Source organism: Octodon degus, unplaced genomic scaffold, assembly GCF_000260255.1.
Source record: "Octodon degus isolate 3935 unplaced genomic scaffold, OctDeg1.0 scaffold00130, whole genome shotgun sequence".
Classification (NCBI taxonomy): Eukaryota; Metazoa; Chordata; class Mammalia; order Rodentia; family Octodontidae; genus Octodon; species Octodon degus.
In genome coordinates, this window is record NW_004524706.1 from 4560650 (window position 1) to 4576212 (window position 15563).

A 15563-nucleotide genomic window follows, 5' to 3' on the forward strand; every position below is an offset into this window, starting at 1 on the left:
TTGCTGAAGAAAGAAATGGCACTGTTTATGGTGTTAGAGTAAAGGCATGATCTTGGTCCCCATTTGTGGGTTGTATCTAACAGCACCCCCCTTTACAGCCGTCTCACCTCCATCCTGCCTTTGAGTGAGCCATTCTACTTAAAAACCACAAAAATCCCCAGCCCCGGCCCAGTGCTCTTGCTGTGTGGCAGAGGAGGTAGAATCGTGTGGAATGCTCGTGTGTGCCATGTGAACAGGATCCCCTGGGACACAGATCCAGAAGACTAACAGATAACGTCTCCTCCCTCTCCCCCCACCTTTCCTTCCTCCCTCTCTCTCTGGTCCTCCTTCCTAACCATTCCTCTCCTTTGAGCTTTTAAATGCTAATGAACATAGTGACTCTTCAGGAGGAAGGGTCCACCACCAGACTCCAAGTGTGTTTGATCTTGAAATTTATTGATTTATTGATTTTGCAGAGCAAACTTAGAGCTTGTGTTTATAGGTAATTCTCTGGGGGATATGCTGACCTAGAGTAGAGTCCAAGTTTCTCAGAGCCTTATTTCAGTTGCTGAACACCTTGGCCCTGAACCTCTCCCCCATCCCTTCTTTATTCTCAGCTCCAGCCTCCCCATGAAGTGAGTGTAGGATTCTAGTCATATCTCAAGGTGGTGTCACCTCTCTGTTGCTGCGTTTGACCCATTCTCTGTGTCCCCAGAGTCCGTGATGTATCTTCCTATTGGTCATGACTATAACCCGCTGTAAGGAGCAGTTGATATGTCTGTCTTCCCTTTAAACTCTCCAGGGTCAAGATTAAAGCCACGTCTTATTAATGGCCATGTCCCCATGACCAATTCAGGACCTGAGTGTATATTTGCTCAATGATGATAAGAGGAAGACTTGTAAAGGAAATGTTTCCAGGCTTAAAATAGTGAAGCTGGGTGCATGACACACACCTGTAATCCCAGCTACTCAGAAGGCTGAGAATGGTTGGGAGTTCAAGTCCAGCCTGGGCCACAGAGCAAGATTCCATCTCATCATCAACATAACACAACATGACGCAACACACAACATGACGCAACACAACAGTAGTAAAAAAAAACAAACCAAAACAACAATCCAGTGTCTCTTGCCAAGATCAGTAGTATGAATCTGAGCATCTCCATCTTTGTCCTGCATTTCTGCATTTCAGCCCACCAAGGCAGGTGGAAGTGGTGTATGACGTTCTGTTGGGTTTCAAGTCTCTGTCTCCTGGTCCAAACTCCATCAAGCCTTGGGCTTTCTTTATTTTACCAGTAAGGGGGTGAGTGCTGGGGAATGAAGAATGGGGTAGTAACAGGGAAGGGGTGGGGCACAGGGGTGGCTGCTGTGCAGTGTTTGCTGTAATCAGCATCACTGGCTACTTCCTGGTCCTTTTCTCACCCAGCCCCTAGCAGACACTGAACAGAGAGGTCTTCTTTCCTTCTTGACATATTATCTCTGGGCTTCGGGATTCCACGTTCCAGATCAGTAGTCTCGGGCCAGGGAGATAGCTCAGTAGAATAAGCACTTGCCTAGCAAACACAGGGTCTGGAGTTCCATCCCCAGTACTGCACCAAAAAAAAAAAAAAAAAAAAAAAAAAGAAAGAAAGAAAAAAAGAAAACCAGATCACTAGTTTGCTATCCTCCCTTGGTAGATCTTCAAGTGGCAAAAGATTCTCTCTGTTCTATTCCCTCTGTTCAATCTCTCCCAAGAAAGCTAATGTAACCCTCAAAGTTAAGTGCCACCTTTATGCCCGTCTCTCCTGCCCACCCATGCACCGAGGCTCGGATGCACCTGCCCAGCATCCATCTACAAGCGTCTGCTCCTGGAGCACCCATCCTAAAATGCCTAAGGCAGGATCCTGAATTTTTCTTTTCCCGAAATGAATTTCTTCGTCTCTCATTTCAGAAGAGACATCGTTTGCTCACTCATTTGTTCAAGCCAAAACTCTCTCCAGAGTCAGCTCATCAGTCAGGCCTCTGAGCTGCATTTCTAAATAGAGCCTACATCTGCCCCTTGTGGCTAGCTCCTTGGCTAAGATGTCATCACCGCCTTTCAGCTGGACCGTGGCAGAGCATTCAAACTGCTTCCTGGCTTGCTTTCTACAATCTCTGCAAGAGCACAGACCAAACTTAGAAGTTACTGACGGTGAGGGCTTTGGAGGGAGACAGCTTATGGGCTCATATAGCTGGTCTTACCACACATATCTGTGTAACCTTAAAGCAGGAAAAGGGGTAGGGGAGATGGTTCAGTGGAATAAGCGCTTCCCTGGCAAGCACAAGGACCTGAGTTCAATCCCCAGTTTCGCAAAAAAAAAAAAAAAAAAAAAAAAAAAACAAGCAGGAACAAATTCCTTTGAGCATCAGTTTCTCACCCAAGAAATAAGGACTGAAGTAATTAACCTGCTTTGGAGATGGTGTTGATAGGCTCTTCCCTCCCATGGTTAAAATGATGAGATGAGGGCCAGTGAGATAGCTCAGCAGACTAAGCGCCTGCTTAGGCAAGCACAAGGACCAGGGTTTGATCCTAGTACCACATGCTGGGCCCGGCCCCGTGGTGGCACACACCTGTAATCTCCGTGATGGGGAGGCTGAAAACAGGAGGATCACCTGAGTCTGAGACCCTATACCAAATACATAAAAAAATGATGAGATGAGATTGGATGGTAGACTTCTTGGACTTAATTTCACCAGGAAAGCACAAAATCAGACCAAATATTCTGGGAGCATTGCATTTGGAAATATGCATTGCTAAGTGTCGTGACCATTATTATCAGATCTATTAAGTTCAAGTTCTAGCCTAGGTGATTTGCATAAACTAATGTAGGATAATTAGATCATGCCCTTGAGAAGCACCGTAAGGGAGACTCAGTGTAGTTAAGTACTTTGTCCAAAGGCACATGTAACCTGTGAACAGCAGAATCAAAAAATTTGAGTCCCAGTTGCTTCCCCACAGAATTGGCTGTAGTTGTAGAATCCAGGCCCACAAAGAGGAAATACCACTTAGCAGTGTGCCTTGGGCTTGGAGGAGGCCCTGCTGTTTATAAAGAGGTTGCCTTGCTGGATCTGGTTGGTGCACAACTATAATTCCAGCACTGTGGGAGGCTGAGGCAGGAGGATTGGAAGTTCAAGCCCAGCCCTGGCAACTTAGCAACTTAGCAAGACACTATCAGAGAATTAAAAAATAAAAATGGCTGGGGATGTAGTTCAGTACAGAGGGCTTGGGTTTAATCCTCAGTATTGGATAAACAAACGGACAAAACCAAAACCAAACAAAGTGGCTTCAGCCAAGCCACTCAATCTCTCAGAGTTTTAATTTCCTTTTGAGAAGAAAATGCTGAGATGAGCCGTAATGTTGCCATGTGGCATGACCTGAAACGCTAGGGGGCGGGGGCTAAAGTGCACTGCCTACCCCATGTGCATGAGAGACTGCCCTCCCTGAGTGCTTGTGGGCAGCGCGGGTCCAAAGAGGCTGCACAGCTCTTGGGGGCCTAGTCCTGCTCTTTTCCTGCACCCAGGGTTACCATGGCATCCCTATAATTCCCCTTGATTTTTTTTTTTTTTTTGCATTTGGTACAGAGTCTACAGGGACTACAGGGTCTCACTGCATAGATCGAACTTGTAGTGATTCTCCTGTTTTCAGCCTCCCAAGCATTGGAATTACAGGTGTGTGTCACCACGCCCAGTCTCAATCACCTTCTCAGTGCACCCCAGGGGCAGGGCTGGTGCAGTATGCAAGGATCGAACCCCAGCCACTGTGCTCTTCCTAAGTAGTCCTCTTGATTTCTTGATGTAGTTTCTCTATCAAACTCATCAGGCTCTTTCTGTGGTTTTTTTTTGAAACTGGAGATGGAGCCTAGGGACTTGCACATGTTACAAAATAGCTCCACCCCTGAGCTACATCCCAAGCCCCCCACTACTCCGGCCACCTGAACACCTGCCTGGAAGTTCTTACCTGGAAGAAAATCTCTGCCATACAACTGCCCTTGCATATGACTATTATTCTCACCTTAGGGAGGACAGGAGTGTTAGTCTAGGTGTAAGAGCAAAGTTATTTTTTTGGCACTCCCAGTTTTAGATATGTTTCCTACTCAGACTGGAGTTGTAAGGGGCTGTTCTGTCCAAATCTGTGGTTTCTGCCTCTTATTTCAGGTCCTGGTAGTGAACCCTCCCCTGTCCCAGGCCTAGAAGATGAGCACAATGGCTACCTGTGGCCAGCGGAGGCAGCAGAAGCAGGCAAATAGGCCTGGGAATGCTGTACCTGTGGGGAAGGGTGGCCTCTAGCAGCTCTGCCCCGAATCTGCAGGCCACCCCCTCTGGCCTGCATTACACAGAAAACATGTGGGCATTCTCCCAGGAAGACTGGCAGAGAAAGCACATCTGTACCAGGGCCATAGGAGGCTGGTTGCCAGTGACAGAGAGACTTGATTCAAGCTAGTTAAGGCAAAAAGCAGTATTTCCTGGCACACAGACCTGGGTTTCAGGGATAGCTGCCATCAGGAACTCAAAAGCTATCAGGATCATCTCCTTCCACCATGGGTGTCAGCTACATCTTGTTCTCCCGCAGACGTCCAGAGACCAGAGCCAAAGCAACTCTAGGCTCCGGGGTTCCCTGAGCTACTCTTGTCTTCCCTACCTCAGTACCGAGCATACACAACTGCACACCAACACAGCACACAGTGAGCACACCCCTTTGTCTCTGGCACAAAGGTATTAGCCCATTTCTCAGATTCTCACTTTTATGAAAGGCTCAGGGAACAATCCCACCCCTTAAAAAACTCCACCTTACATCTCAGGAGGTTGCAGTAGGTTTCTCCAATGTGAACGCACTGCCCCCAGGCTGGTGAAGATGGACCCTTAGGCAGGCCCAACTGAGGGGTCACTGAGAGATCGAGTGTGCTGGGGAGGGGGTGGTCTCACTTAGGATCAGCAAATAAGAGATCATTGCAGAACTGTGTTGCTGAGATGCACTATAAAAAGTGATTTGGCCCAGGCCTGACATTTCCCAACAGGCCCAAAAGCTAAGCCAGGACTCCTAGTGCTGCAATCAATAAACGGCATGATTGGAGCATTATTAGTGGTGGCTTCTGACCGGAGAGGTCCCCTGAGGCTGTAGAGGCTTGAGAAGACCTGAATGTTGCCCTAGATTCCCCTAGAGGAGGGGGCAGTGAGGATGATGGGATGTACGGGGGTGCTCACACACTGGGGTGCAGGGTCAGCAACAGGTCTGGCAAAGAGTAGAGAGTAGGGAGACAGGACTCAGGTGGGCTGGCCAGACTTTTGGGCAGATTTTCAGCTCCCCGAGTGTGGGAAGCACTTCATATTGCTGCACTGTACTATCTGCGGTCCTGTGTTACGGCAGAGGAGGTTGGGGCTGACACAGTGAGAACTTGGCCTGTGCAGATGCCCCAAGTCAGGGGGCAGAGTGGGAGGAGGGTCCAGGGCTCCTGCCGTCCAGATGGGGTCACTCTCTTCTCACCAGAGGGCAGACCACAGATGGCTGAAAGGGGCACAGGAGGTACACGGGACAGTTACGGGAACCTGAGGATGGAGACCCAGGTGAGAAGCAGTGCCAGGCTCGAAGTCCTCCCAGATGCATGGAGACCCAGAGCAATGCGTGTGCTTGACTTCCTGCGGGTGACTGCAGCCACCTCTTGGCACCTTCTGTAGACCCAGGCCTGTTGCCTGAACATCTGTTCTCTCTCTGCACATGAAAAGTCCCCGGACACCTTACACTCCCCAGAGCTCCAGCTGACAGTTCTCTTTCGCCATTCCCCACCTGTTCTCCTCTGCCCCCTCAATGAATGGCATCTTCCATAAATCATTCAAACCAGAACTCTGGGCATCAGCCCAACACCCCTTCAATCAATCTTCAAGTTCTCTGGATTCTTCTTTCTAACGTCACTCAAGTGTGTCTTGGCTTTGGTCCCTTCGGTACCAGGAAACCCAGGCTAGAGAAGTTGGAGTGGCTCCTCCACACATACTTCTTCCTGGGAGATGGCGGGGTCTCCATGTGCCAGTGCTGTGGTGATGGGAGCCGCAGCCATCGAGGGGAGAGGACAGCCATCGCGGCATCCTTTGGGGAGGGGAAGCGGGCACAGAAGAGAGCTGTTGACAGACTCCAGGCTGCTATATTGGGAAGATTTGACAACACACACAAGGAGAGAGTGAGGGCGTGTTGACGGCTGGTGAGAGGCGCGGGGGCTGGCTGGGGACGTGCCACCACCGCCCACGCAGGAGGAAGTTGGGAACAGATTGCTCGGGACCAGTGCCAGCCTCCTGAAGAGCCACTGCTTCCTTCCCTCTTTCTTTCCTTTGGCACCTGCTGAGCAATTGAGGAAGGGGCTGTCTGGTTACAGCCAGGCTGGACGAGGACATGGGCTGTGAAAGTTCTTGCTGAGATGGGAACTCAACTTTGCAGAGAATAGCCTCCCTGTCCTTCTGCCTTATTTCTCCATCCCACCCCACCCCACCCACCCCACCCTACCCCACTCTACCCACCCCAGCTCACCCCCATCCCACATCCCACCCCATCCCATCCCAATCAATCCCACCTACTGCATCTTATCCCACTGCATCCCACTGCAATATCACCCTATGTTCCTGTACCATCTTATCACCTTCCCTATCCCCCGCCCATCCCTTATCCCTTCCCCATTCATCAGCACAGGACATTTCTTTCATTTCATTATCTCACCTTGAATGGACAAGGAAACAAGAAAGTAGGCTTATTTATTTACCTTTTCATGCCAGGAGTAAAATTAATCATACTCTGCCTGCCTCCCATGCTCATTTGGAGCCAAGAGAGCATTAACATGGAAGTTAGTCAGGTGGAGATCGAGCTGTCACTTTGTTTCTGATGAATTGTGGCAGTCATGGCTGGAGTATGTGGCCACACTGGCTCCACAGACCTCCCTCTCCTCACTGGTGCCCCAGGTAGAGGCAGAACTGGACAACTTGGGGTCTCTGCCTTGCGATGGTCTCAGGAGGCCCATTCACATCCTGCAGTTCTTTCCTGAATCTCTTCTCAGAGGCACTTGGTAGGGGTATTTCTGGTGTGACACTTCTGGACACATGTACATCTACTTCTAGTCCTTGCGGCAGAGCAAGACCCGGCTGTGCAGCCTAAGTCAACGCTGGCTAAACCTTAGGAGGAAATAAGAGTGTGAAGAACAGCCTCTCTAAAGTGTGCGAGCCCACTTCATTGAATGGGTGCTGGTGTGTGGGAGGAAGCTGGAGCCAGCTGGCTTTGATGCCTCTAGGTGTTCCAGGGGCTACTGAGCAATGCCACTTCATCTGTCCCTACCTCACCTCCGGGAGTCTCTTGAGTGAGATCCCCGGGCCCACCAGATTTGTTGTCCCTCTAAGGGCAAGGAATAAGGGGTAAGACGGTGGATTCCAAGAGATTGATAGTTTTCTTTGCGTATCTTCATCTTTCTGGGAAGCATTCAGGAGGTGCATCTGTAAGGGACACAACCTGAGGCAGAGGATGACTGTTGTTCCTCCCTCCTCCTCCTCTCTGGGTTCCCTTTCCCTCCTTGCCTCAGCACCCTTGTTCTTATGTGGTGCCCTCGTCTCTCCCTATCAGATGTGTACCTCCATCCTGGCCTGTGTGGAATCAGGCTGGACTCTCCACGACCATCATCCTCTAGGAGAAAGCAGGTGTGGTGGGGGGTGAGCACTGCCTCTGTGACTCAGGCACAATTCACAGAAGCTCCAAAGCAGACCAGATATCAGAGCTTGTTTCAGCCTTGACCATTAGTACTGTGCAGTTCACGTAAGTTAGTTTATCCACCTTGTAGAGCTCCACATTCCCCGTATCATCAAGGGTGCTTGTGGTACATATGGCTCTTTGCTGGGGCCAACCAATGGGAGAAACCCTGGAGAGTCAGGTTCTCTGGCACCATTGTCACTGTCACCATGGTTGACCAACACTGGGAGACCAGGTATTCACAGCAAGAACAAGGCTTTGGTCTGGGGAGGCCTTAGAAGGTTTTGGTAGGGCACGCTACCCGTGGGCTGGGCCTGGTCGGATGGGCAGAGCTGGAGGGCAGGTCACACGAGGGCAAAGGCTCCCTGGTGTTTGGAGGGCTGGAGGGTTGCCCAACTCCTAGTGGTAGGAGTTCACTTCATGGGATGACACCTGAGGGGGACGTGGGGAGCTGATGTGCAGAAGTTTGGGCTGCACAGGCAGGACCACTGGGGAGCCCAACACAGCCAACTCCTTTACAGACAGGCAGCTGAGGCTCAGAGTACCGCTAGGGTGGCAAAGGAATTCAGGACTGCTCAGAACTGAGGTCTGTGCTTCCTGATTTCTCCAGCTCTAGGGGCCTTCAATGCTCAGCTGAAATGTTAGATTTGCTCTTACCCTGGAAAATCACTGATGCCTGTGTGTGGTGGTGGGGTGGGGTGGAGAGTGTAACCATGAGACAGTGAAGGACAGCTCTTTTTCTTCAGTCCTGATGCTTTACAATGGGCACTTTGGGCCAATAACACCGCTGGGCCTGCTAGGTGTTATGATTACTTGGATTCTGGGTGCCTGGGGCGATCGTCAGCCTGCATCGAGATAGGAAGTAACCCTATAGCTAGTCCCAGCTGAGCGTAAGAAAGGTGCCAGCCCCCCACAGGCTCTCAGACGCAGCAGAGATTCCCTTGGGACTTAGCGCTCCAAAGAGAGGTCACAGATCTCCCTGGTAGGAGGAGTTTGGGGCGAGGCTTTCCCTGAGAACAGCACGCTGGAGGTGTGACTCCTCGCGGCTGTCTCATTGGGTGCCCCACTCTCAGGCCAAACAACCTGTCCAGTGGCCCATCCTATTTTTCCCCAAACACGTTCCAATCATATCCACTGACCTATCGGAAACGTCTCAGCCCTGGCCTGATTCTAATGGTCCAGCGGCCCTGCCATCTCCATTTGCCATGAATTTCTAACTATCTCTGCCTCTGGAATGGTCGTTAGCCCCTCAAGAGTAATCGCTCCCACGTCCATCACCTTGGTGATTAGGGCCCTCGATTTGCCTGCTGCCTCCCTGGCAGGGGGAGTGAGGTGGGTTCCCAGGGCCTGGCTGCCCTGCCCCCAGTGGGTGGGGGACGTGGAGGACAGGCCAGCTTGTTAAATCTAATTACCTGGCTGCCGACAGCGGGCCTGAGCTCTTCTGAGAGCCGGCTCTGCCCACCACGTAATCCTCTGCCTGCCTTTCCGCCATAACGAGGGGCCGCCACCAGCTGCCGCTTGGTTAGATGGGACTGAGTTTAATTGCTACCCAAAATGTCAGCCCTTTCAAACCCACAGTATTTCATCACTTACCTTTAAAGAAGAGGGGAAAAAAAAATCAATTTGGACCGTGAGTTTCAGCAGCAAAGCCTGCAGAAAGGGCTGCCCAGTTCTTCAGGGGAAGCTGTTCTTTTCATTAAAATAGCTATTTTTAAAACTCTCTCCCTCTCTCTCTCTCTTTAACACGAGATGAAAAATCCCAGCTACAAGAAGAAACCCTTTCATGAGGGAATAATAATATAAAAAAGAGTTTAAAAAAGCCCACTTCTAAAATGGGTCCCTTTTTTTTTAACCTCTGAAAGGTTAAAAAAAGAAAAGAAAAAGGTTTTATTCTCAAAGGGTTTTTACACGTGTGATCGTGTCTGACCCTCGCAGAAGCATGGGGCAGTGGGGAAGGGCAGATGTCATTGTCCCCATTTTATGGATGAAGGAATGAGGCCTTGGAGACCAGTGTCTGTGCTGAGGTAGGGATGGTTCTTGTCTAGGGGGCAGGAAAGAGCATTCCTGTTTTTTGATTGTGTGACCAGTCTCTTCCTATGGGCCTGTGCGTCTTGTCGGCAAATGCCACCACCTCCCAAATTCAAGCTATTTACTTACTAAGTCTCAGAGTAAAAAAAAAAAGGGGGGGGCATAAAAAAAACACAACCCCCAGAGGCTCGTTAGAGTTTAACACTCATTTAACTCTCCGTGAGATCACAGCCATCCTTTCTTCCCTAGGGAGAATTTTTTCCTCTTTCCTTTAGAAGAAAGGAATGTAATTCTTTTGGAGATTACAGTCCCTGGAAACCGGTTTCTTAAGCTCCCGCCTGGAGAAGTGTTCCGAAGTCTGCAGACTAATTAACCCCATTGTTCAGAATTAATCACCTCAGGAATATTTGGAGTCAACAAGAAATGTATCAATTGGGCTCTTAATAAACCTAATGAAATGACTCAACATAAAGGCATATAAAACAGACTTTTAAAACATTAGGATAAACCGCCAGCCTCCCAGAGCTCTCTGCTGCACACTCAATCTTAATTGACACTTTATTAGCACCAAGAACGGCTATCAGCCTGGCAAGTTCCCCTGCGCAGCTTGCTGAAGTGATAAAGTTTGTATTTTTCTTTAAAGGGGGGTGGGGGGAGAGAGCGCAACTTAGAGTCTTTGGTGAATGAAAACAGGAAAGACGCATCAGAGTTGCATGGTAGAGTGGTAGAAATGGAAGCGACAGGGTCCCTGGCGTCTTTCCCACTCACTAGAGTCCAGCGCAAGGAAGTCTGTCAATTGCTGTATCCCTCAGGCTTGAGGAATTGTCGTGCATATAAAGCTAGACACAGCCAGGCCTATCTGCCTCCACCTTGCTTACCAGGAGCAGAGGGGCTGGGAGGAAAATGCTGGTATGCTGGAGAAGGTGCGCAGCTGGGTCTTCTATCCGTTTCTACTGTGATGAACGTTGCTCCTAAAGGGTGGGGCCCACTGCCAATCCTGTATTCTCTAGTTCCTCTAAATTTCTGCTCATTCCACCTCAAGATGGAAGTAAATGGTAGAGGGGCCCCACGTTCTGCCTGGCAATCTCAAATCCACTACTAGATGGTTCTATTTCAAAGGACTTCATACAATTTGGTGGTCCATCCCTGACATCTGACTACTACGACACAGCCACCTCATCCCTTCTCCTCCCCCTTTTCCTCCTTCCTGACTCCCCTTCCTTCTTCTGTAATTCCTGGCAATGTAATTTTAGGGCTCAGTTCAGCAAGATGAGGTGGCCCCACACTTTCTGGGGTGATTTTGCTTGTTTAGAGCAGCCAGCAGGGAAGGATTAGAAAGAGCCCAGTGGTGTCCCAGAGAGGACAGGGACGGTTGTGGTATGCAGCTCTTGAACAGAGGGGTGATGAGGACACAGCTCATGTTTGATTGGAAATTGACAAGGGAGTTCCCAATGTGGACTAGAGTCCTATATTGCATAGAAGCTACAGGCTCTGGGGCCCAACTGCCTCGATTTGAGTCCTGGCTCTGTTGTTTATTAGCTATGACTTTGCGTGGCTCAGTTACCTCATCCGTAAAATGGGATAGTAAGAGTGACCTCTAAAAGCACTTTTATAAAGATTGATTAAATACAGTAGTGTTCCTAGGAATGTGCCTGATATAGAATAAATACCATAAGGATTTTCTTGTGTTATGCAAGAAAATCTGAAGAAAGCAGTACCATTTATTGATCACTCACTTATGTGGTATCATGAAAAGCTCAGGGTTTGAGAGGGAAAGGTCAGCGGGGTCAGGTGCTTCTGACCAATGGGGCTCTGCTGGGGGTCTCTGTCACAGGAGACTGGCTGCTCAGTCCTGGATCCACACCTGCAGGGATCTGGTGTGCAGGGATCTCAAGGCCAGGCACGGTTCCAAGAATTCCAACCTCACAGAATCTTAGGAGATAATGTTACAGTTGTATGTGGTCTGTTCCCCAAGATTTATATGTTGGGAACTTGGCCCCCAGGGGTGCAACACAGGGTGGCTTTTGCAATGGGTGGAGTCTGGTGGGAAGTCTGGGGTGGAGATTGAGGCATTTCTCATGGAAACCTGGTTAGTTCTTTAAAACAGATTTTTAAAGAAAAATTATTTATTTATTTAGTGTGTGTGTTGGGGGGGGCCAGCTCAGCCCACTAGGGGGCGGGGCTGGCTGGCTTGTGGTGCTGGGGGATTGAACCGTGGTCCCTGTGCTTGCTAAGCTTGTTCTAAGTAAGTGCTTTAGACCACTGAGCCATCTCACCAGCCCCTAAAACAGATTCTTATAAAAGCCCAGATCTGGCCCAACCCAGGCTCCCTCTCACACACACTCCTGCCAGTACTGTCTGCCATGTGCCACAGGAGGGACCTCACTAGGGTGAGCTGGTGCAGGTGCTGCGCCTTTGCATTTTCAGAACTGGGAGCTGAATAAATCTCTTTCTTCATGAGTAGTCTGCCTCAGGTACAGTTTTTTTTCTTTTTATGTACTTGGTACTTGTTCTTACTACGCAGCTCGGGCTTGTACTGATCCTCCTGTTTTCAGCCTCCCCAGTGCTAGGAATACAGGCATGCACCACCACACCTGGTCTCAGTGCCCAGCTCCGCATGCCCGAGGGTGAGGCTGGCACAGCATGTGGTGCTGGGGATTGAACTCTAGTCCCTGCACTTGCCTAAGCAGGTGCTTAGTCTGCTGAGCTATCTTGCTGGCCCCAGTGTTTGTTTGTGGGGTTTTTAAAATAGTAACACAAAATAGACTAATAGAAGTGGTATAATATTTATTCTCACTGCACACACAAGGGAACTGAAACACAGAGCAGCTGAGGATTTTGTGCAAATAACAGGTAGCAATGAAAGGAGTAGGCTTTAAACACAGTTATTCTGGATCCAACATCTGTGCTTTCAACCAATTAGTCATTCACTGGCTGAGACTTGGTGTTTTAGCTCTGAAAGCAACAAGCAGGAGCACAGCTAGGACAGTTTCTCTAAAAGTCATGCTGGAACTTAAAAAGCTGGGAGTAGGGAACCCTAGGTCTTTCTCTGAAAATGATTAGGTTGTTCTTTTAAATTCAGTACACAAACTAATCCTAAAACTCCTTTAGAAATGGAAGGGGCTCCAAGTATCACAAAAACAATCATGTAAAATAAGAACAAAATTGGAAAATGCACAGTTCCTGATTTGAAAACTTACTATAAAATGATGATAATCAAAACAACATGGTACTGGCTTAAGGAGATCAGTAAACTAGAAATGAAAGATCAGAAACAACACACACGTGTGATTTTCGACAAGGCTACCAACATTATCAATAAAGAATTGTCTCAGCTACTCTTCTCTCCTTGCTGGGACAAATACCTGACACCCAAAATGAAGGAAGGAAAGGTTTATTTAGTTCACAGTTAGTGGAGGTTTCAGTCCATACTCAGCTGGCTCCAAGGCAGTGGCACATGGCAGAAAGCAACACTTCAAGGTGGTGGCAAAGAGCAAGAGCTCAACGGGAGGAATAGCAGCAGCTCAAGCAGCTTGCTTCTCTTCCCTCCCCACATTGAAATGCAAATTACCTGCCCCAGGGCAGGTGCAGCATCCACACCCACAGTCATCAATCCCAAACTCCAGAAGCTGCCCCAGTACTGCATGAGGCTTTGGGGAGACACGTAGACACAAACCATAACAAGAATGAATAGTTCTTTTTTTAATAAATGGTCCTGAGACAACTAATTATCCACATGCAAAAGAACAAATTAGGACTGCTACTTCACACCATGTAAAGATTAACTTAAAATGGATCAAAGATCTAACCACAAGTGTCAAAACTATAACATTTTTATAAGGAATCAATGGTATTCTGAAATATGACATGAAAAATATGAGCACTAAAAGAATAAGAAGGTAAATTGAATTTTTAACACACTAAAAATGCATATGTATCATTTGGTCCTTTTGTATCACTATGTATGTAACCATATGTATCACTATCAAGACAGCGAATGGGAGAAAGTCATGAGGGAAATGAAAATGAAAATTGCTTTGCACGTATTAGGATGGCTTCATGAGAGACGAAATGGAAAATAACAAGTGCTGGCATGGGTGTGGAGAAGTTGGAGCCCTTGCACATCGCTAGTGGGGATGTGATGTGGTACAGTAGAAGTGGATAACAGTTTGGCACTTCCTCAGAAAGCTAAACATAGACTTACCATATGATCCAACAATTCTGAAGTATTTATCCAAGAAAAGTGAAAACATATGTTCTCACAAAAACTTGTGCAGGGGTGTTCATAGCAGCAACACATGTAGTAGCCTCAAAATGGGAATGGCTCAAATGTCCATCAGTTGCTGAAAAGGTCCACAAAGCATCGTAGCAACACAATGAGACACTATTTGATTATCAAAAGGACCAAAGTGCTTGTACTTATTACAACATGGAGGATCTTTGAAAATATTATGGTAAGGAAGAGAAGCCACATGCAAAAGACCACGTGTACTAAACTTCCACTTGCATGAAATGCCCAGAATTGACAACTCCATAGAGACAGGAAGTAAATTAGTGGTTGCCAGGAGCTGGGGGACAACGGGACTTGGGGGTGGTAGGCATGGGGCGACACTTGTGGGTAAGGGAAATGTTCTGGAATTAGTGATGGTGATTGCATATTGTGATGATAAAAGAGCACTGAAAATACAGTTTCAAGCGGTGAACTTCATATTAGGTGAATTTTATTTAGATTAAAAATAGTGCAAAAGCTTTCGGCTTTCGGCTAGGAGGAGGCTAAGGTGTAACTTTCTTCGGTAGTCCCGAATCCGGGTTCATCGACACCAGCCACCTCCAGCATGCTGCCCAAGTTCGACCCCAATGAGATTAAAGTCATATACCTGAGGTGCGCTGGTGGTGAAGTTGGTGCCATGTCTGCCCTGGCCCCCAAGATCAGTCCCTTGGGTCTGTCTCCAAAAAAAGTGGGGGATGACATCACCAAGGCAACTGGTGACTGGAAGGGCCTGCGGATTATGGCGAAACTGACCATTCAGAACAGACAGGCTCCGATTGAGGTGGTGCCTTCTGCCTCTGCCCTGATCATCAAAGCCCTCAAAGAGCCACCAAGAGACAGAAAGAAGCAGAAAAACATTAAACACAGCGGAAATACCTCTTTTGATGAAATTGTCAACATTGCCCGACAGATGTGGCACCGGTCTTTAGCTAGAGAACTTTCTGGAACCATTAAGGAGATCTGCAGGACTGCTAAGTCTGTGGGCGGCAACGTGGACAGCCCGCACCCTCATGACATCATAGATGACATCAACAACGGCATTGTCGAGTGTCCAGCTAGCTAAGAAGCATAAGAAAGTATCTCAATAAAGAGATGATCTGAAAAAAAATAGTGCAAAAGTAAAATGCGAACTTGATCTTGGCCCCCGTGTATGAGCTCCTGCCTGGTGTCCTGTCCTTCAGGAGGCTGCTTGAACAGCTCCTGGCTGCAACTGCGTTCTCAGCTCCTCCCCTTTGGATTCCAGTCTCCCTTTCTTCAGTGCCGTGAGGAAGTGTGCCAGGTCGCTTGCATGCACTGTTCACTCCTCTGTATCCCTCAAAGATTCTTCCATGACGCTCCCGTTCCCACCATCCGCTTGCCCTGCTCCATTCAAGCCAAGCTACAGTCATCTGCATACCTGCCCTGTGCCCACCCTCAGCCTAGGAGTAGAGCAGAGACTTCCCACTCCAGCCCTAGAGGAAGCACAACTCTTTTTTTTTTTTTTTTTTTTTGAGACAGAGTCTTGCTATGTAGTTCAGGCTAAGCTTGAACTCACTATGCAGTCCAGATTGGTCTCAA

At 48.4% G+C, this 15563-nt stretch overlaps 1 protein-coding gene across 1 annotated transcript; it reads left to right on the forward strand.

The window, feature by feature from the left end:
* The first annotated feature begins 14556 nt into the window (after positions 1-14556).
* LOC105743524 (60S ribosomal protein L12-like) lies at positions 14557-15069 on the forward strand. The gene has a single exon (XM_012516882.2). It carries the CDS (start codon positions 14572-14574, stop codon positions 15067-15069), a length of 498 nt encoding a protein of 165 aa, XP_012372336.1. The 5' UTR covers positions 14557-14571.
* Positions 15070-15563: the final 494 nt, after the last annotated feature.

What these genes read in the sequence shown, in the direction of transcription:
- LOC105743524 (XM_012516882.2), top strand. Translation starts at nt 14,572, where the DNA reads ATGCTGCCCAAGTTCGACCCCAATGAGATTAAAGTCATATACCTGAGG.